We start from the raw sequence: 21,564 nt of genomic DNA, 5'->3' as shown, positions 1-21,564 counted from the left end.
ACAGAGAGAGTGTGAGAGAAAGGAAACAGATGGGGGGGAGTTTACAGGCTGCATTTTGTGTACAGTTTGTCAACAGGCTGACTAAATAGACTAAGACATGGCCGCAGGAAATGTGTTTGCTGTGACATTCCTCTGTATGGTGGAAGGAAACACATACTGTCAACAACGCTACATGACAGGCAGAGAGGGAGTACATGCAGCTCTTTCAGACTTTTCTTTTGCACTATACCAAAATAACAGCATCTCATTTAATAGAAATATGAAATGATGTGCCACATTTCCAAAATGTAGCCATCTAAAACCCACATTTTCTTCATTTTATAGGATGCCATTACCTGTAAGGATTCTCAATCTTCAGCAGTATTCTAAGTAACAATAACATTTGTATTATTATCAAAGAAATGTACTAAAAACACTTTAAAGATTTGTTATACAGCAGAATTCTCCCTGTCAGTTTTATTCTTATTATTTATTGCTGATCAATAACATTTAGGTATCGGTTTAATGTCGCTGGTCAAGAGGGAGCAAATGTTAAAAACGTTATGTTCTGTTGTTATAAAACCATGTTTCCTATTTTATAAACGTATTATTGGTTTGGAAGCCTGTGTTAAATGTGAATATCCTAAGTTACATCTCAAAACTGTAGCAACTTTAAGAAAAGTAGTCTAATAAAGTAAAAGTAGCCTACATAGTTTAGATAATTGTGTATTAGCCACAGAGTGTTAGTTTATTTAACAAAAGTATAATAATAAGTAGCCTAAACATGCAAAATAGACAAAAATAAGTACTGAACTTAAAGCTATTTCTTTCATAAATAACATGAGTTATTCAAATACTATTGATAATAATAGAATCAAATTAAATATGAGATATTACAGTCACCGCTTATTCTTGTGGAAAGCTATGCGTCGCTTAGCAACAACTTTAGCAACCGTTCTTAAATATTTATGCGGAAAACTATCAATCAATCACCATGACAACTAGCCTACTGTCTCCGAACTTTAGTCTCTTTAATTTAAACCATAAAATACACTTATACCATATTGCTTTAGCAACATTTAACGTTGTTGACCTGTTTTCCCATATGAACGAGTAAAGTTTATTTTAAACTGTAGGCCCTATGAGTTATTTATGGCCTAAAATAAAGCAGTCACTGTGTCAATAAGGCCACCGTTGACCGAGGAATGCGCTTCGTCATCACAACTTTCCCCTGGGGGTAAAAGAAGAAGAAAAGGGAGGTCTGGCAGGAAAGAAAGAGGAGTGGTGTTCTCCTCAGCAGGGACTTTCCTTTGCTCGCTCTCCGGTAAAAAAAGAGTTGAGTCACAGGGCACCGAGCCGGAGATGTTCCCTGGTGTCGCCACGGAGGAGGAATGCGGGCCTGTGCGCGGTGGTGCTGGGGCTGCGGTGGTCTCCCCCTCCGCTCGGGAATACTTCTTATATTAATCCCTCCTTTTATCCTCGCACTCCAACTCATGGTAGTCGGGCCACTGTTGCCTGCAGCCCCGGGGGAGGGGTTGGTGGAGCCGCAGGAGTTCGCCTTCTCCGTTATCAGCATCGAACCGGAGAGGAACACACGTCCACGGGGAAACCCGCCCCTGCGTCCGGGCCTACAGGAGGAGGATGCGGAGAGAAAGGAGGGGGAACAGGCGTATGAGGATGAAAACGAGATGCATTCACGCAAGGTATGTGGACAGATACATCTGAAGTATAATCAGTTTTTTTGAAGTTTACACTTCAGTTAACTTACTAGCCTATGTTCATTTACTCAAGTAGCCTACTGTACTTAAATACAATGCTCAGGTAGCCTACTTTACTTCAGTATTTTCAATTGTTGACTACTTTGTACTTCTATATACCCCACTACTTGATTTGAGGACTTTTATAGTAGCCTATTAACCTGGTACTTCTACTTTTACTGAAGTACAAGAACTGAGTACTTTAATGTTTCAGAATGTTTACATTATGGAAAAACAGATAGACTAAAGACATTTCTAGAACCCACAATCTATTTATCTCTACAATATAAGGTGAAGATTTACTCAAATAACTGCCATGTTGCTTATACGCTAATTAAACGTAATTGCACTAAATGCACTGAATGCACTGAATGTGAACTGAAAGTAAGCAGGGGACAATAAAAAAGAATACCCTGAAGCTCTTTGTGCAGCTTTTTGCGGCTCTGTGAAACAGGTGAGGACAGCACTGACCCCAGATCAGAGGTGATAGCTGTTCTTTCTTTCTGTTTTTTCTCCTTTAGTTGCATAAAGCTCCAACTTTCGTGTGTGTGTGTGCGCACGCATCTGTCCTGACACTCTTTCCCTTCACTCGTCATCCCCTCTCTCTTTCATTCTCTTTTCTCTCACTGTCTGTTTTTTTGCCCAAGGCTAAACTCTCTGACTCATTCTAGTGAATCATCACCCCCCCACTACCCACCGAGGTTGCCATGGTGACCACAAGGTTCAGCCTGAGTTGGGTGGGGGGCTCTTTGTGAGTGTGTTTGTATGTTACACTGCCTCAGGAAAATATGTAACCACAGCAGGTCTGAGGTCAGAGGCTTTGACCTGCCTGCCTCCTCTGCACTCATACCTGGGGCAGAGGGTGTAGGCAGCAGCAGCAGAGACCCACTTACACACATTACTGTCATTCCTATTCATTATTCAGAACGCTTTACAAATTCCCATGCATCTGTTGGTAATATCAATATATTGATTAGGGTTGCAAAGGGGCGGAAAGTTTCCGGTAAATTTCCGGAAAATGTTCATGGGAAGTTAAGCTGGGGAATTTTGGAAATATTCGATGCAAAATTAAACAAAAAAACATGACATTTCAACATTATTTTATTGAACAATTATTTGTTTCATTGAAGAAGGAAAACAGGAATGTTGAGTTAAATATTACTCATCCCCCTGAACTCCACTCATTAAAAAATGAACAAAAATGCACCCCCCATCCAAAAATCCCCAGAAAGTCCCATTAAACATGCAAATCTTCCTTCAAGCGATCCTCTGCATTTTTGCTAAAACGTTTCAGTCAATGGGCTCTTCCTGGGCCTCATCAACATCCAACTCTGAGTCTTCCTCTTCAGTGTCACTGTCCAGCCTTGTTGAGGATGGCTCTGTGTCCGGCACAGAGAGCCTTAGGTTTGCCCGAATGCCAACCAGTTTTCCACTCTCACATTTGTGAGCCTGTTGCGGACCTTTGTGTGGTCTCAATAGCCATGCAGTAAGCAGTGTGCTATGGCCTGGATATTCAAGTGTACTTGAATGGCATCTGTTTTTTTTTGTCAAGATTATGCTAAAATATACTTTCTCCAACTATACTTAAGTTCCCTATGAAGAGCCAACCTTCAATTTTGAAAATTCCCAGTTTATTCCCATAATTTTCCGTTTATTCCTGTGGAAAGTTTCCATCTTTGAAGATTCCCGGAATTTTGCAACCCTAATATTGATACCATGTATGTGCGAATTTTCCCAGACTGGACCCAGAAAGCTGGATCTGCAGGCGTGGGCATCAGACGAGCCGTCCTTCACTGCAGAGCTCAATCGCATCATCACATTCATCACCAGGCCACAGGTAGACTGCACAGAACATCACCTCAAATACTGCAGCGCTGTCAATGTGTGAAATGTCCAAATGCACTTTAAAGGTTCCTACAATACCTAACACAAATTGAAATAATGATCATTTTTATTCACTGTACATGGCATATTTGTCCTGTTTTTTTAACATTTCATGATACTTTACTGACTGCAGAATAATAAGCAAGCAAGCACAACTTTATTTATTAAGAAGATTGAGGTGCACAGTGTGCTGCACAGTTTGTGAGATACTTTACCACAGAAGTTACAGCCAGAATAAAACATATTGTAAAAAATAAAACCTTAGAGATAAATCATTTTAAAAGCCACATAAATAATACAAGTGAGTAAACCTTTAAAACCTTAAAGAAGATAATCATTTAAACCAGACCAATAAAAAAATACAAAATTAAAACTAATAAAATAAGTATAATGAGACAGAAATGCAGCTTTTCAATCTGAGATTAAATACAATGTAAAGCTTTAAGCAAATTTGGTAACCCTTATTACAAATACAGTTTACTACAGTGCCCTCCAATGGTTTTGGATTCTGACCCTTTAAATAAGTCTGTTTGTGACTCCTCGTCACAGGGTGTAATATGACAGTGAGATGTCAGCACTTTAACCAAAATGTCCTTTTTAAGATTGAGTAATTTGCATATGCTTGAAAAAGTTAAACTTTCCAGAATTTCATAAGTAGAACAAATATATTATTGAAACATCAGAGAGAATAGATGTTGCAATCTTTGTGATCATTTTTTTTAACTCTCAGATTTATCTTGTGACCAATTTGTCGGGGCGGGGTCACGACCCTCAGGGTGGGAACCACTGGTCAAATATGTTGGGCCCTCCCTGAAGGTCTCCAGCTACAGTCCTGCTCACGGGGGATCTACTGTACAGAAACTGTTGCCAGGAGTAACATCCTGCCAAGCCCTAAGCGTAATCAATAAAAACTTCACTTTTTCAACTCCTTGACTTCACTTCTACGACTGCAGACTTCCAACGTGGAGGTTAACACAGCAGTAATATAATCAGTCAGGCGCTGTCAGTATCCTGGCAGCAGAAATCTGCAAAATGTGAAGCCAGAGAAGACTTTCGGTTCCACACTGCAAACTCCCATACAAGACTTAAGACCTACGTAGATAAAACTAAGTGCTGAGGAGCTGCAGGGAAACGTTTCAAATCCAAAGTATATTGTGCTGATTTAGTTCTATAAATATTAAATAAATGCAAGTTAAATCAGAATCAGGTGTTCATAAAATCAAATACAACAAATGATGTGATCAACATAAGGATTATCATCAACATGAATCTCAAATTTCAGGTTGAAATGTACCAGAATACTATTTGCTTTACCTACTTGACATCTCTCTCTGTCTGAAATGTTCTCACACATTTCACAAGAACCCGCTTTCACACAACTTCTTCTTTAACTTCCTCTCTCTTTAGTTGTTGGCTAATTCTGTGTAAGAACTGTTTTGAAAACCTTGTCCAGTCCTTCTCATGTGACCCTCTACTCTTTTGTCCCGTCATCTCCAGCTAAGCTGCCCCATAGTGTTGTCTCCAGGTGAGACTAAAGCCTCGCAGCCCCCTGCAGACCCCCCCCGCTGGCTGCTGTGTGCTGAGGACTGGCTCCTTCCAGCTGCAGATACCCTGTGTGTTGCGTACTCCTTTAGGTGAGCCCATATGTCTCTACACTATACCCATGTCTCAGTGCATGTGCTGGGATGCTTATGCATTCATATCGCTGGCAGAGTGAGAATAAACAATGCATATTTAATCATGCATGCAATCATCTTCAAACCCCCCCTCTGCTCACTGTCTCTCTTTATTTGTCTTTGTCTCTTCAGTATGGATGGAGGAGATGCAGACTTTCTAAAGACAGTGTCAGGGCTGGGATGTGAAGTACACAGTTTTGATCCCAGCAACTCCAATGCATCTGGTGGTCACCTTGGCAACAGTTTGGTCGGTAACCATGACGACAGAGGGGTGGTCCACCGGCACAAGATGTGGCTGGAGTGGCGGGCTCCAAAGAGGCGCAAGCACAAGACGAGAGGCAACCGAGGAAGTGTTTCTCAAACACTGGCAGACATCATGGCTGCACTGGGACATCACACAGTAATACACACACACACACACACACACACACACACACACACACACACACACACACACACACACACACACACACACACACACACACACACACACACACACACACACACACACACTCACAGACACACACACACACACACACACACACACACACACACACACACACACACACTCACAGACACATGGATAAGTGGAGAAACAGTGCCGAGAACATACGTACCTTCATAATAATTTCACCCCAACATACCCAGAAAGCTCTCTTACTTCTACGTTCCCATAGCAACAGGGCTCTGCGCCATCCATGGCTGCCATGGCAACAATTAAAGTGAGTGAATCACACGCTGGTTACTTCCTGCAGCCACAAGAGGGAACTATATACCTACAGTCTGGTTATTTGTGGATTGACATCATAAAAAAGCTCAATCAATCGATAAATTACAGTTTATTTATATAGCCCAATATTACAAATGTTATACTTGTCTCAGTGGGTTTATCATTTTTGAAGAATACAACACCCTTTGTCCTTAGATCCTCACATCAGACAAAGAAATACTCACAAAGAAACCCCACAGTTAATGGGAAAAAACGGAAGAAACCTTGGGGAGGGCAGAGAAGGGATCCCTCTCCCAGGACTGACAAACATGCAATAGGTGTCATGTGTGTAGATTAATAAGATAATACATTCACAACATAGACAGTCCATAGAAAAGATAACGTGTCGTTATATAAGACAAATTTGTCATGACTTCTATATATTAAAATGTAATTCTGTTTGAATTTAGCTTTAAAGTATGTGTTTTTACTGATTTGTGATTACAAAGCAACAGGAACGCTTTGGAAAGCAGATTTTACAATTCTTGTGTATTCCAACACACACTCACCCATTGCAATATCAATAAAAACAGATTCCCGGTATTTCACGTATTCACGTTTGGATTGTGAAAACCTGATTGTGCCCTCCTGCAGGATGATAATCACTCAGTATTCTCTTCTCTGTATTCTCTATAGGTTCACTTCCTGTATGCTGACCTGCTGAGTGCTGAGTGGAGAGTTTTCCAGAATTGGATTGAGTCAGAAACTTTGCAGAGTGTCCATCACATTGTTGCCACAGTGCACCTGCAATGGGCCGGGTTTGAGGTGGGCGGGACAAATGAGGAAGTGCTCCGCTATTGGTTCAGTGTCCTACAGGGTCTCCAAGCCTCTGGACTCCAGCTGGTCCACAGCTCAGCAGGAGAGGGAGGCAGTGTGCTCAAACAGACAGTTGAACATATTCACAGCTCATACACACTGAGCTGGGCCAACACAAGGCGATGACACTGAATGAATGAACACAGGTGCACACGCACACGACCGGACATTGTGGATGGCCCTCAACCAGGAAGGAGAAGGTCAATCCAAAAACTGTCGGTGTTGATGCCCTTATCTTACAAGAAACTTTTTCTATAACAGATCTTAACATGATGTGATCTCCCTCTAGTGGCGATGGAAACATCTGGCTTTGTGTGACTCCACCCGCAGTTGAAATACTGTTCTGTCTGTAGATAATGGAAACTCATTTGATCAAATATTGAGGTAGCTACACATTGTCATTTATTTATTTTCAGAAGTGTGAGGTTTTCAATATCATGTTATGTCATACAGTGCACCACTTAATATGCAATACGCAATCATTTTTATACTTGACTTGACTTTGAATGTATATTCAGCCGATAATGTAGATTCAGCTTTATTTAATGTATTTCTGTACATCTTTGTATGAGTTAAATGCTTTTTATGTGCAATAATTGTTTACATTGAAGATTGTATTGAGACAAGGTGTCTGATGAGTGTCTGTAAAATATACAAAGAAGAAAAGAAAGTTGTATAAATGTGCATTGATACAATAATAAAATATGAAATAAAGCCAGCAGTCCTTCATTTGTCTGTCCTTAGGGAATCCTTATCATCAAAATATAGAATATGCAAGTATACCAATATAATTATGATCTATGTGACATGTAAGCTGATTTTAGGTGCAGGTGTGTGTTTATTTCCATTGAATTGTAAGAGTATTAATTTAGTTACTAAGTTTGCATTTTCCTTTAAACACTTACGATGTAATAAAACAAATACGAAGTGAATGAAATAATTGCCTAATTCCAAAACAAATACGTCCAACATTTAGGCACCATGCCACAAGACAAGGCTATAATTACTTATTGCAGCATTTAAACAAATTGTGTCAATATCATTTACAACACGTTCCCATACTTGGATAAATGATTTAACATTTTACTGGAGGCTTGATGGCCTCACATCCCATAAACCGTATGTACTTCCAGTTTAAGCTGTGGTGAAGGATGCACTTAACACCAAACAAGAAAGGCTCACCGCTCACGGGACATTATTATTTGTCCTCATAAGTGGTTTTCTCCACAGTGAGCTCTTATGCATAACGGCCAATGCCAGTCATTCCTCGGACGCGTTCCAGCTCGCTGAAGCGCACGTAGGAATGTGTCTCTTCCCCACCCTTGGTTACGCAAATTACGGACAGATGTTGGCCACTAATCAGGGTGGAGTTGCGCTTTTTGCGTTGACAGTTCCACATCCTGTTCTCAGCGAAAACAAATGACAGGCGCAGTAGCCAATCAGCTTTGAGCATCTCAGTCCCTCGTCCAATCAGAAGTTCTGAATCCCGGGACTTGAGGAATCTGTTTAGCTCGCCCATGTATTGTACCGCTTAACATTTCTTGTGGAAATCTTGAGACCGGATAACAACCATTGTATAGAGAGAGTCTACAGTTGCCAATTTCTACGGTAAGTAAAGTATATTAAGTCGGTATTCTTCCCGTAAAGTGAGGGGGTTTGAACATACCTTTGTGTGGCTGTTTCTTCGAGATAAGGAGCGCCTACAAGTTACTTCCTGCTCTGACAAGGCCGAGATCCCAAATTTTAGCCCATTTTAGCTAATGTTGTGGGCGTAAAGTGAACCGTTTATGTCTGAATGATTCTCTAGTAGCGGCTTTTCACAATAATGTGCATTGTTTTCATACAAGGTATTACATATATTTAAACATTTATAATTTCGGTTTGTGAATTTCTCAGAGAATGACTGTACGTTACTGACACATTGACCGCACAGCGCGGAGCTGTATGTGTGGTACAGCTGTAACCAGTTCCACTTTATCATTAATAACTAGATTAACCTGAACTTAAACTAAAGCATTCTCGGGTTGAAAACACGCATGACAAAAGGGCTGTCAACCCAAAGCAAAGTAAAGATTTGAATACACCTAGTATTGCCATTTGCAGAGGTGGGAAGTAACTACATTAACTCAAGGTCTCTACTTAAGTCCAATTTTGAGGTACCATTTTATGCTACTTACTATACTGTACTCCTAGATAAATAATGTAATTTACTCCACTATGTTTATTTAACAGCTTTAGCACATTTTTAACAAAATGAATGTTTACAATTCAAGCTAGTGGACTAGGTTACTAAGTCACAAAAGAGTCAAATCATTTTGAATATTTTACAAAAAGTCAACAAGTACTTAAAATGCTTTTGGATTCTGACCAAATGCTACTGGTTGCAACAATACTGTCAAAAAATGTCACATATATAATTATATACACACATAAAGGCCATTTTCCTGCACAATGATTACTTTGACTTTATTTGATCATTTAAATAGATGTTGCTGATAATAATTGTCTACTTTTACTTAATTAAGATTTTGAAAGCAGGACCTTTACTTATTTTGAGAATAAGGTAATGACGTCGTGCTTTTACTCAAGTAAAGCATCTAAATACTTCTTCCACCACTGGCCATTTGTATCATGACCTCACTATTCCCTGTAGCCCCAGCATTAACATTAAACACTTGTAATTAGGGGAATAGGAAGCATAGCAGGGTATACTTACAGTAAGCTCAATTCTGTCTGCAGTCTGCATATTTCTGAGCACCTATGGGAGTTGTCATTTTCTGAACAGATACCATGTAGCACTGTAGAGTTCCTGCTTTTTGTGGGGAGTTTACTTTGTCACACACTGACTGTGATTTCTACGATATAATTATGAATATCGACACTGCTGTAAGCCTAATGGTGTAGAAATCATACTTATATTACCATCGGCAACGATTGTATTTCTTTGTATGTTGACTTTTCTGGGTGGCGACACAAAAACTGGGTGTCAGCTTGATGTTTTCCGGGAGTAAGAGCGTGGCTTTTAGTTTTGCTTCTGCTTTAACTCTGTCTGGCTTGGGGTTTATTTATACATACGTGTCTTGGTCACGAGTGACTCATTTTGGGATAGAAATAACAATTCTTATCACTATGAAGCCATCTATTTATTATCGTTAATCATGTTTTATTGAACCAACTAATCGAAGCAGCTAATCGTTATATTTGAGATGCTGGGAACTGTCATGTTTGACACTTAGTTAATGGAAGGTGAATTGCTTGAAAATATGAATCCGATAAGCTCTAAAATATTTGAGATAAAGAGTTGGTATCGAAACTGCCTGTTATAGACGATGATATGTATTTGTGCTGTCTTTAAGTCACTTTTGCGTTGTATATCTTTCCTTCAAATGACCCACCTCCTCTTACCCACCAGGGTTGGGCCCCACTTCCCACAACACCCCACCATGCCTCTGGTAACGAGGAATATCGAGCCGCGGCATGTGTGTCGCCAGACCATCCCTGTCAACATCCGCAGTGAGCTGGAATGTGTCACCAATATCAGCTTGGCCAACATCATCCGTCAGCTGGGCAGCCTCAGTGAGTGTCTGCTGTGTGGGCTCGGGTGTCATTACGTCATTAAAATATGATAATTTCCACATGTTGCAAATGTGTATGACATGTGTTTATTTGCACGTGTTTTATTTGAATGTAGTTCTGAATATGCATTGATTGTGCTTGCGTAATACCAATACTTCAAATGAACAATTATTCATGTATCAATTACTCACTACTTGTTAGCTTGAATTATGGGGAATATTTATTTTCTTCTTGCAGGCCTCCACGGTTAGAAAAATCTTGAATGACTTAAAGTAAATAGGGAGTGTTTGTAAATACTGCAAATCATCTGTTTACACACTCTCACTGCTTTTGAAGTATTATCCAAAACTAATGCAGTCATATTTACTCTGCATCCCAAACACATGCATTTTGGTTTAAACCTTATTATTCGAAACTCTTCTTCATCGTCCGCCTCAGGCTTACGCAGCCGTGCTTCTAGTTTGTGCGTAGAATGTTTCTGCAGAAGCATATGAGATAAAAAAAGTGTTACTAATTCAAGGTTACATCGGCTAAGTATTTGATATACAAGGGATATTTTTCAAGGTGAAGGATTCCTTTTAATGAATGAAAATAATGAAGCTCTTTCTGTGTGTAGGTAAATATGCAGAGGATGTGTTCGGGGAGCTGTTTGTCCAGGCTAAAGCATTCGCAATCAGAGTCAATACACTGGGAGATCGAGTGGACCAACTGCAGGTTAAAGTCACCCAGCTGGACCCCAAAGAAGAGGAGGGTAAGGTCTCCCTCATGTTAATGCTACTTGTGTTACTGTTACTACTTCCTGTATATTACTGTCAGAGAAGTTCTTTATTTTGAATATGGTTAAATTAACATTTTCAGTTTATCTTTAAAACCAGTTTTACACGTCTTACGACTTTCCTATTAAAACACAATCTTGCCCTTGAGCAAAATGAATATAATTAACTCCATTTCCTCGTCTGTTTCTCTCTCAGTGTCTCTGCAGGCCATCACTACCCGTAAGGCCTTCCGCAGCAGTCTGACCCAGGACCAGCAGCTGTTCACCAGGCCGTCCCTGCCGATGCCGGTCCAGGATACCTACGAGACCTGTAATCCACCGCCACCTCTCAACTACCTCAGCCAATACCGGTGAGGTTCAGCAGACGCACAGACTCCCCTCCATGGCTCATATTCAATCACTGAAGCATGCATGGACCATGAAGAACACGTGCATGCACATGTGCACACATTGAAACACATTTGCATGTTAAATGTTGGTCATGACTATACACTATGTATTCTCGCCTCTCTAATGCATATTCATCAAGGAGCGGGAGGATCAGAACGGTTCTTTTTATGCTTGAGATTTTAATTCTCTTGGCTATAATTTATAAGTGTGTTAAAATGTTAAAGGGGATTTGTTTTTACCCAGGCCTTATGTAAAGGAACATATAATAAGTGCTATGCCAGTTTGTGTAACATGCAACAATCTAACATAATGAAACCAACCTAAACTCAGATAAAGTTGATGGCAAAAGGACTATATATGTTACATTACATATAAATATACCTGCTTGTAAGTATATTAAGTATACAGAATTAAAGTAGCACTAATGAAGTTCTGTTGGGAGAACATACGAGAAAAAACATGACATTTTTTACATTGAGACGTTTTATTAGCTTTGCACCTCTCATGTGTATTTACTTTCTGTTACAAATAACCATATGTCGGAACCCAGCTGATTAATATTCTTGATATCTTGAATGTTAATCGTGCATGAGGAAGTACGATTACCGTAATTTTCGGACTATAAGCCGCGCCTTTTTTCCCATTTTTCGACGCTGCAGCTTATATAACGGTGCGGCTAATCTATGGATTTTTACAGTTAACGGCCACTAGGGGAACTCCTAAATCTATGGATTTTACAGGTTACAGTCCAACACCTTTAACTCTATGGGCTCTATGGCCGGTCCGCGCCCCCCACCTTTAAGCGGCGGGCTCCAGCAGGAAAAGCTGGAGGCCGGAAAAGAGTGAGACAAGTAGCGCGCAAAAGTAAAAGTGGAACCGAGAGTGGTACGAGAGACAGAACGAGAGCAAGACAGACAGACATTACGAGAGCGAGACAGTTTGTCCCCGTACCACTGGTTGAAAACCACTGCTGTAGATCACTGCCGGTACGTGCGCTGGGAGCGCACCGTTTAAGTTTGAAAGTTGAAAAGTTTGTGTGTCTGAAGCGCTATGTGATACAGTACAGTTTACACAGCACAGTACATCTTCTGTAGCTACTATTGCACTAAATGCTACTAAACTTGAATACGTTATACAAATATGCAACTTGTTTGTTGAAATGTTAATAAATGGGAGCTTCCTCAAACAGCCCTCTCTTTCCCGACAATCCCCTCTGTGCACGAACCCTTACACATGGTAATTAAACATTAAAACACCTGCGGCTTATAGTCCAGTGCGGCTTTTATATGTACACATCATTCAATTTAGCTGCTGCGGCTTATATTCAGGTGCGCCTTATAGTCCGAAAATTACGCAATTAGAAACCAGAAAATAAGGGGCTTTGGGTGTTAGATGGTGAAACTGTTTAATCAAGTAGCACTGCAGTGGCATCAACAATAAGTAGCGTGAGTGCAAGCTCTTCCAATGATGAAGCAAATACTTGTTCTGTGAAGTTTAAATTGTATTATTTTATTCTCTACATTATAGGGACATTTAATTTTCTGCATACTCATTGGTATGTGCGAAAAGAACATGACCTTTTTATTTTTGAGCTAAAAAGAGGAAGTGTTATATAAATATATCTTTCAGCGGACACTTGTTTTATGCGTGTGGACGCAAGATAACATCAAGTGGAACTAAGACCTGAGTTTAGTTCTAATGTTTTGTAAATGGTTATCTACAGGGACGATGGGAAGGATGCCCTGAAGTTTTACACTGACCCCTCCTACTTCTTTGAACTGTGGAAGGAGAAGATGCTGCAGGACACCAAGGACATCATGAAGGAGAGACGCAAGCACAGAGTGAGACACAGTAACATCCTCATAAACACAACACCAGTAACGCCACGGACACAGAGTGCTGCAGGGATGATGGGTTTTTGTCGACCAACTCGGAAGTTAGAATCCTTCTTGATCCCTCCACACATTCAGATGTTCACATTGAACACCACTTTCAAAGATTTCTGAAACGTTACTGCAATCACCAGCAGTAAAGAGTGGGTTCTTCAGGCTATAAACGACGCCACAGTCACATGACTTCAGCGTGCCCTCCTTGTTCAGTGTGATGTCAACCTCTGCGGTCTCATGTAGCCACTTGTTAGCAACCCCTTATTTTAGAGACTTTAAAGCTTCACAAGTCTTGATTGGGAATACCTACTGACATGTTATATGTCTTGAAACAAAACAAAAACATCTCGCAAGCATGTGTTAATCAGAGATCTAATTTCAGGCATGTAGCAAAATGACAACCATATAGACTTTAAGAGAAGGTTACAAGAAGCGCAACATCCTTACATAACTTATTCCTGAAGCACTCTTTGGGGTTGGAACAGGTGGACATTATTGATCACATCTAATGAAAGTTGATGAATCTAACCCATCCTTTTCTTTCCGAGCAGAAGGAGAAGAAAGACCACCTGAACCAACGGACGCTCAATCCGCGAAAGATCAAGACCAGGAAGGACGAATGGGAGCGCCGTAAGATGGGGGAGGAGTTTGTGGAGCCGAAGAATGATTTGATGTGAGTTTAGAGATTGTGTGAAGTGAGCTGACACCCCCTCTCTTTGTGGATATTGGTTATCCCTAGGTGCACATAGCTTTTGAAAGCATTTAAGCAGGAAATCAAACAATTACTTGATGAATTCAGTATTTCTTTCTCTAATCAACACAGTAAAAGTACAGAATGGGCACTAACTCAATTCAACAAGCCCCCCATCTTATCAACCGATCTGTACACAGTGATAAGGCTGGCATGTCCTGTTTGGAAATGTTCTCAGGGGGTCGGGTCTCAATGGCAAATCACAGTAAACAAACGCATGAGTCACAGCGAGCCATAGGGCAGGGGTTTTTCTGCCGTGTTATTCATTCTTTAGTCAGTGTATTGCTTTTATAGAAATATAAGAAAAAGGAAATAACATGGAAACAATTAAAGCAACAGTGCAATACACTTATTCATTATTTTCTAGTCTTCTGTTCTAGTACTTTTTTTATTTTATTTTAGCTGGTTAATCTTGTCTGAGTTAGTTAGTAAGCTTAACCTTGATCTTTTAGTCTCTCAACCTTGATAAGCCTGATAAGGAGAAAGCTCAAAGATTTTCTGTCAAGCTCTTTAACTGAAGGACAAGCCAGCCTCCTCCTGCTGATACTGTACTTTCTGCTACTTCAAAGCTGTGTCAATCACACCACAAGTGTCAATGTCAGTATTCCTGTCTACTGCTTTTAATGCATTTGTATCATAGTCGCGAAAAAATATGCAAAAAGCCCATGACCCAATTTGCTCCGTACATGCTACTAATTATGATTTGAGTTGGACAGAAAACAATTTTGGACTGATAATGATGTCTTCAATTTGTTTTAAGGAATTCCTCTGAGGGTCTGAATGGCAGTATTGGATCTGGAGATGGCTTCAACTCTGAGGGCTTGGAGCAGAGCACCGGATCCTACGCCTATGACCCCGACTCCCCTCTCTCTCCACCTGGCACTGATGACTTCCTCCCACCTCCACCTGCAGACATAGCGTAAGTAGCACGTTGCACAGTCAGCCTGCACACGCTCCCGCTCCTGCCAACATGTGCCGAACATACATGTGCAGCTGCAATCAGCTTTCAAATGAGAAACCTACTGTTTCTTTACCTCCAGCTGAGAATGCAGCTGCAGAGAAACTTAAGCACCGTAAAAACGTGACTTTCATTAAGTGTATTATGTCAACAGATTCCTATTCGGTTTGTTGAAAGCAATAATATGAAGTTTAACCTAAAATCAAATAATATGTATTTAATATTATTGCTTTCAACTAACCTAATACAGTAATGTGAAACCTGTTGACATAAAACATTTCATTAAAGTCAACGTTTCAGTTTTTATTTTTTTTATTTTAACTTTTCCTTTTTCCAACTCCCACTCCTTGCAGGTATAATGACGGAGGCTACGGAGCACCGAGCCAGAATCGCGTCAGCGTGCTGAGTCCAAGCCACCCACCTCCTGCCCCCCCCATGACCTCTCCACCTCCAAACTCTCGCCCCAGCCTCTCCCCTCCCCCTGCACCCCCTCCTCCTCCTCCACCCTCTGGCTTCGGGGCTCCCCCTCCTCCCCCTGGTTTCGAGGCCCCACCTTCTCCTCCTCCGCTCTCCTCCTCTGCCTATCCCTCCCCACCTGCTCCCCCTCCTCCGCCCTTTATGTCCATTGGTGCTCCTCCTCCTCCTCCACCACCTATGCCTGTAGGTGTTGGAGGTCCTCCACCTCCTCCTCCTCCTCCACCTCCCCCTGGGCCTCCTCCCTCATCCTTTGACCGCTCTGCAGCTTCCCATCCTCCCTCTGGTGGTGGGGGTCAGTCCAGCTCGGCTCCCAAAGCTGAGCCGGAGGATGATACTCGCAACGACCTGCTGCAGGCCATCCGGCAAGGTAAGACTGAGTTTCCTTTGGGAAGTTGTAGTAGTCAGATATAGCAGGTGCAAACACCCACAGATGATTTCTCCAGCTTTTTTAAAATGAGTTTAGAATCCGTGATGGGTATCAAACTGGTCAGCGTAAGTTCCTGCTGAAGTGTGTTCCAGGTCGAGGGGGCAGAGTATGATACAGCTTTTTTCCCAAGCACCGTGCGTACTGAGGGGACAGACAGAGTGATGTCATTTTGAGATCGTAGTCTATAGCTGTACTGTTTGTGTGATATGTAGAGGGGCAGCAGTCCAAGCATAGCGGTATAGATGAGTTTGTACCAGTGTAGTGATCTGCGCATTGATAATGATGTCCAGTTGACTAAAGAGTACAGCGTGCAGTGTTGTGTGAGGGGTTTACAGTTGGGTATGAACCTCAGAGCCCCATGGTAGACAGCGTCCAGCAGATGAAGGGAGTGAGCTGAGGCGTTCATGCACACAACATCCCCGTAGTCCAAGAGCAGCAAAAATGTGGCAGCTACAAGCCTTTTCCTCGCACTTGTGGAGAAGCAGGCCTTGTTTCTAAAAAAGAATCCCAGTTTTACTTTCAGTTTCCTGAAGAGATTGTCAATATGAGGTTTGAAGCAGAGGTTTCCATCCATAGTGATGCCTAAGTATCTGTTAACAGCTTCAATGGGGTTATGCTGTGCAGACATGATGCAGGGAAGAACAGTTGGTAACCTTACATGACTTTTGTCTTGTCTGAATTTAACAACAACCTGAGGTGGAACAGATGTGTCAAAAGCAGACGTTCAAATGCAAGGGCAACAGACAGTGCTAGCACAACAGTATAGAACAGTATCATCTGCATATAGATGTACAGAGGCATCAATATTTTGACCCACATCATTGATATAAATTGTAAAAAGGGTCGGTCCTTAAGAAGTTTAAGTTCTGCCCGCTGTGGAGCTTGGGATGGATACATTTATTCACGTATAGCAACAACACGTATTCATGGGATGCACGCGTGTCCTCGTTTCCATTGTCTCTGCAGGCCTACTATTCCCTATTTCCTTTGCTCCTTACAGCGCATTTAAGGAATTGTGAAATGGCTTGCCTCAATCGATAGATTTCTAGGTCAAGTGATTGAGGATAGGGAATTTAGGGGCTGCGATTTTATAATTTAAAAACATGACATCTTACATCCTCTGACTGATTCCCTTGACCTTGATGGAAAACATCATTAGGTCGAGGGCGTTTCTGAAGTTAAAATCACAAGGACTTGGGAAAAGACTAAGAAGGAAAACCTCCAAACGACACAATAGCAAACGTTGAAGATTTGTTTTAAGCTACTGTCTTTGTTACATATAGAAGTGCAGTTGCTAGATCGATGCTGTTCAATCAAGTGAGGATTCCTGTCCATAATAGATCACGCCCTCAAAAAAGGCTGTTTTCAATCTATCCATAGGGCTAGGGATGTCCCGATCACCTTTTTTTGCTCCCGATCCGATTCCGATCATTTGATTTTGACAATTTGCCGATACCGATTTTTCCCGATTCGATCTTTATGCAATGCATTAAGAGAAAAAAAGCATTCAAGTTGTCCCTTAAGGTTATTTTTTAATTTAAATTGGATATTCTATCCAACATGGATATAGCTTTTTTTTTTCTTTTTTTTTCACAGCAGCATTGGATCAGTTCAGTTGTGCAGCATTGGATCAAAACAAAAAATAAATCTTATCAGTACTCGTTAGTTTACTGCTACAATTAGACACTGCCCACTCTGTTGCCAGATTTGAGAGAAATAAGCAACCAGGTCTATGAAAACAAGCCCCAAAGAAGTAACACATACATGATGTTGTGTAATTTGAAACCAAAACTAAGGCCTCAGGATGACTTTAAGACTTGAACATGGTCATTTTTGTTTTGTAACATTGAATACAACATTTTAAAAAAGTATGTAAAAAATTTTTTTTTTTTAAAAAAGCCCGATCCCCGATTTTTTTCTCCCGATTCCGATCTTTTGAAAATCACATGATCGGCTCTGATCCCCGATCACGTGATCGGATCGGGACATCTCTACATAGGGCTTCATCAAACTGTGCGAGGGCATTATCTCCTTTGCTTTGGGCAAAGATGGTTTAGTGTGTTCTATGCTAAATATGAAACGAAGGGTTGAAGCACCTTTGCTTTTCATTTAGAGAATTCAACCAGCTCATATCATTGGGATATTGGGATGGACCCCTCGATTACTGCTTTTCTTTCTTAACACTAGAACCGCCAACGGGTACATTTTACCCGCAGCTGTTTCTTGATTGCATGTCATTTTTTTTCAATAAAATATTCAAGTCTCCCAGTCCGTGACTTTTCCTAAAGGTGTGTTATGTAGCACCCTCTGTTGTTAAAAATTGTCAATATGAAGTCAGATTGAAAAAATGGCCAAACAAATTTCCATTTATACCCATCAGCACCAGCGGGTAATATTTACCTTATAGAAAATACAGTGATTGTTGCACTATTGATCTATGAGATGGATAGATAAATAGATAGATAGATAGATCGATAGATAGTTATAGAGAGATAGATAGATGGATAGAGAGGCACTTTTAGCAATATTTTATAATTCATGCTATCTGCACACTAGATATCATATGAAAGCTGAGAGTCCGAAGATTCTATTGGTATAAGTTTCCTCCCTCTGCGATCAAAACTCACTGTTAACCCTGTGTTCTAGTATGATAAATAAAAGAACATTGTACCTTGAAAATCAATGCATTCTAATAGCGGGTATATTTTACCCCTTGGCGGTTTTAGGTATGCAGCAACCCTTGGCGGTTCTAGTGTTAACTTTGCAGCACATGCTCTGTTTTTGGCCCATTACTGCAGCCAGCTCTGAATAAGTGGAATATCGAGAAACTCTTACCAACATTGCTGCATGTTTGGACGTGCATGATGCACTAACAGAGACCCAATTGTAAAAACTCTAAAGCGCTTCTAGTGAAATAAAACTCAACAAACCTTAAATCAGGGGTGTCAAACTCAAGGCCTGGGGGCCAAATCCGGCCCGCGACTTCATTTGATATGGCCCGCAAGGGCTTGCAAAGAATATAATATATAATACAATTGTATTGTCATATGTACATAGCTACAGTGTAGTTATGACAAAGAAATGCTTAGGTCACAGGCTCTTCCAACAGCGCAACACAATAAAACAGATACAATTGTGCAAGTAAATAAAATATAATATAATAGAAATAGTGCAGAATAGTCTATATACAAGTAATTGGAATATTGATATATATAAGTTGTAAACAGATTCATGTTATGGATGTTCTTTCAAAGGTTTTGATGTAATTGTTGAATGTTTGCTTTAAATGATGTGCCCTAGACTTCTGCTTTCAGACGTAGTTATTTATGAAGTTATTACCAGGACTGATAATAATCCAATGCAGAGCCAATCATATAATACATTATTTAATATATATTATATATTTATATATGTATATTTATATAGTCTTAAAGTTGCAACCGGCCCTTTGAGTGCAACCATAATGCTAATGTGGCCCGTGATGAAATAGAGTTTGACACCCCTGCCTTAAATACATTTTAAAATGATAATTGTCTCTCTTTTGTTGGTTCTACTTTGATCTAAATATAAGGGAACTACTTACAACTGCCACCTCTTGAGTATGAAAGACATCTTTTGTTTAATATGTCAGCAAGCAAATGAGTCCTCAAAGTAGCATGCATTAAGATAAAAATAGGAACATGAAGAGAGATGGCCCTTCTGCTGTTGTCAGGCTCTCACACACTCTGTCCTCACTTGCTCCCTCTTTAGGTTTCAACCTGCGTAAGACGGAGGCGCAGCGTGAGCAGGAGAAGAGGGATCACTCTAACAACGATGTGGCCGCCATCCTGTCCCGTCGTATTGCTGTCGAGTGCAGCGACAGCGAGGATGACTCCTCAGAGTTTGACGATGACAATTGGTCAGACTGATCATCCTCTCTTTTCTCCTTCACTAGCCACTTCACTCTCCTCAGCCTTGAAACAACCTCCTTGTATTTACGGTGTCATTACATTCAGTGAAGCAGAGGTCCATGTTCTGTGTCTGCCAGATGTTCAGTATGTACAAGTGACCTATTACAAATCACATTCCTTAATCATGTATTTCTATTTATCCCCAATGATTCCTGTCAGAGGTGCAAAAGTCCAAAGATTGAGAAATGTGTGTGTGCCTGGTTTTGTCTTTCGTCACTGCTTTCTGTCACACGGCGCTGTTGTTAATGTGAGAGTTGTGACGAGGCTCACGACTCTCTGCTGAGTCCGTGCGTAAACACATCACCTCTGTCTCCTCTTATTATGAGCCCTTTGCTTCGGGCTCAATGTCAGATTTGATCCGCTTTAGTATATTACAGCAAAGGATAACAGAGGTAGTACACACAGCTCACGCAGCCTCTTCCACACACAGTATTTCTATGTACTCTGTTAAAAGACTAAACATATTTGCGCAATCGTCTATCATATAATATATATGTAAAGTTTATATTACATATTGAATCATATGAGCTAAAGATAATTAATGCAATCTTTTTTATATCCCCATTTTTGTATCACTTTTCCTTTCCTCACTTTTTTTATTCAGACAACAATTCACGTGCAAACGAGACATAGTTAAAGTTCATCAACAGATTCATAGATTAATTATTCAGTGTGATGGGGGGGGGGGGGCGGAGCGGCTCAGGGCCGACACCTTGGGCGTGTGATGAGATGAACATACCTTTTACACACACATGATTGATTCTGTATCCGCTTTGTTTTTCTTCTTGCTTATATTCTTTTCTGGGGATCAACTAGGCTCTGATGTTTTAATCACTGTTTTTGTCTGATAAGTGCCTTTTTTTTTTTATACTGCATCTCGGTGTCAGTGCAGCTTTTTTTGTTTATCTACATTGATCAGCTTCATCCATTTGTATTGTCAGCTGCTGTTAATGAGTCAAATGTAGACCAGCCTGATGTTTAGTATGGACAACATGTGTCTCAAGTGCCTTTTATTTTAAATGTGCCTGTGATGAAGCACAATCACACAGCATGCTTTGCCAAAGCTTCTCCTGCCTTGAATTTCCAAATGATTATTAGTTATTTCAATAAAGATGGAGTGAATTGCAGTAATTGTTTAGTCTTCTTTCCTGCGAGAATGACTACTGTGTGCTTTGATGTGAATAATAAGTTACCAAGAATGTCGAGCCTTGGGATAAAACTCCTCGTGCTTTATCCATGACTCATCTTCTTCATATCAGCAGTGGACACCTTTTGTGCCCAGTGCTGACTGTAGGGAGTGAGAAAATGAATCAATTGAATTCAACTTTAGAAAACGAGTAGGAGGAGAGAAAACCTCTTGCGTAATCACTTCATCCTCACACCAAGGCTGCTTTGTAGGTTTTTCTTTTAAAGAAGGCAGTGGATGCAGAGTGATGGTAATGACGTTGAAGATTGCTTAAGCCACCAAATAATTTAAGATACAGGAATAGGGA

At 40.6% G+C, this 21,564-nt stretch overlaps 2 protein-coding genes across 2 annotated transcripts; both read left to right on the top strand.

Moving 5' to 3' along the window:
• Positions 1–942: 942 nt before the first annotated feature.
• Positions 943–7,595, top strand: LOC307022307 (putative methyltransferase-like protein 24). The gene is made up of 5 exons (XM_079655041.1): positions 943–1,682; positions 3,475–3,573; positions 5,118–5,254; positions 5,429–5,696; positions 6,702–7,595. Exons 1-5 carry the CDS (start codon positions 1,371–1,373, stop codon positions 7,005–7,007), a joined length of 1,122 nt encoding a protein of 373 aa, XP_079511167.1. The 5' UTR covers positions 943–1,370; the 3' UTR covers positions 7,008–7,595.
• Positions 7,596–8,367: 772 nt separating this feature from the next.
• wasf2 (WASP family member 2) lies at positions 8,368–21,198 on the top strand. The gene is made up of 9 exons (XM_079655517.1): positions 8,368–8,489; positions 10,294–10,457; positions 11,074–11,208; positions 11,429–11,582; positions 13,346–13,463; positions 14,060–14,181; positions 15,020–15,178; positions 15,571–16,061; positions 19,872–21,198. Exons 2-9 carry the CDS (start codon positions 10,325–10,327, stop codon positions 20,027–20,029), a joined length of 1,470 nt encoding a protein of 489 aa, XP_079511643.1. The 5' UTR covers positions 8,368–8,489; positions 10,294–10,324; the 3' UTR covers positions 20,030–21,198.
• Positions 21,199–21,564: the final 366 nt, after the last annotated feature.

This window comes from Notothenia rossii (genome assembly GCF_949606895.1).
Source record: "Notothenia rossii genome assembly, chromosome: 10".
NCBI lineage: Eukaryota > Metazoa > Chordata > Actinopteri > Perciformes > Nototheniidae > Notothenia > Notothenia rossii.
This window is presented reverse-complemented; position numbering and strand designations above follow the sequence as displayed.

Coding starts and splice junctions, on each gene's coding strand:
- LOC307022307 (XM_079655041.1), top strand. CDS start 1,371: ATGCGGGCCTGTGCGCGGTGGTGCTGGGGCTGCGGTGGTCTCCCCCTC. Junction 3,574..5,117: donor CATTCATCACCAGGCCACAG/GTAGACTGCACA, acceptor CGTCATCTCCAG/CTAAGCTGCCCCATAGTGTT. Junction 5,255..5,428: donor TGTGTTGCGTACTCCTTTAG/GTGAGCCCATAT, acceptor TTGTCTCTTCAG/TATGGATGGAGGAGATGCAG.
- wasf2 (XM_079655517.1), top strand. CDS start 10,325: ATGCCTCTGGTAACGAGGAATATCGAGCCGCGGCATGTGTGTCGCCAG. Junction 13,464..14,059: donor AGGAGAGACGCAAGCACAGA/GTGAGACACAGT, acceptor CTTTCCGAGCAG/AAGGAGAAGAAAGACCACCT. Junction 15,179..15,570: donor CCTCCACCTGCAGACATAGC/GTAAGTAGCACG, acceptor CACTCCTTGCAG/GTATAATGACGGAGGCTACG.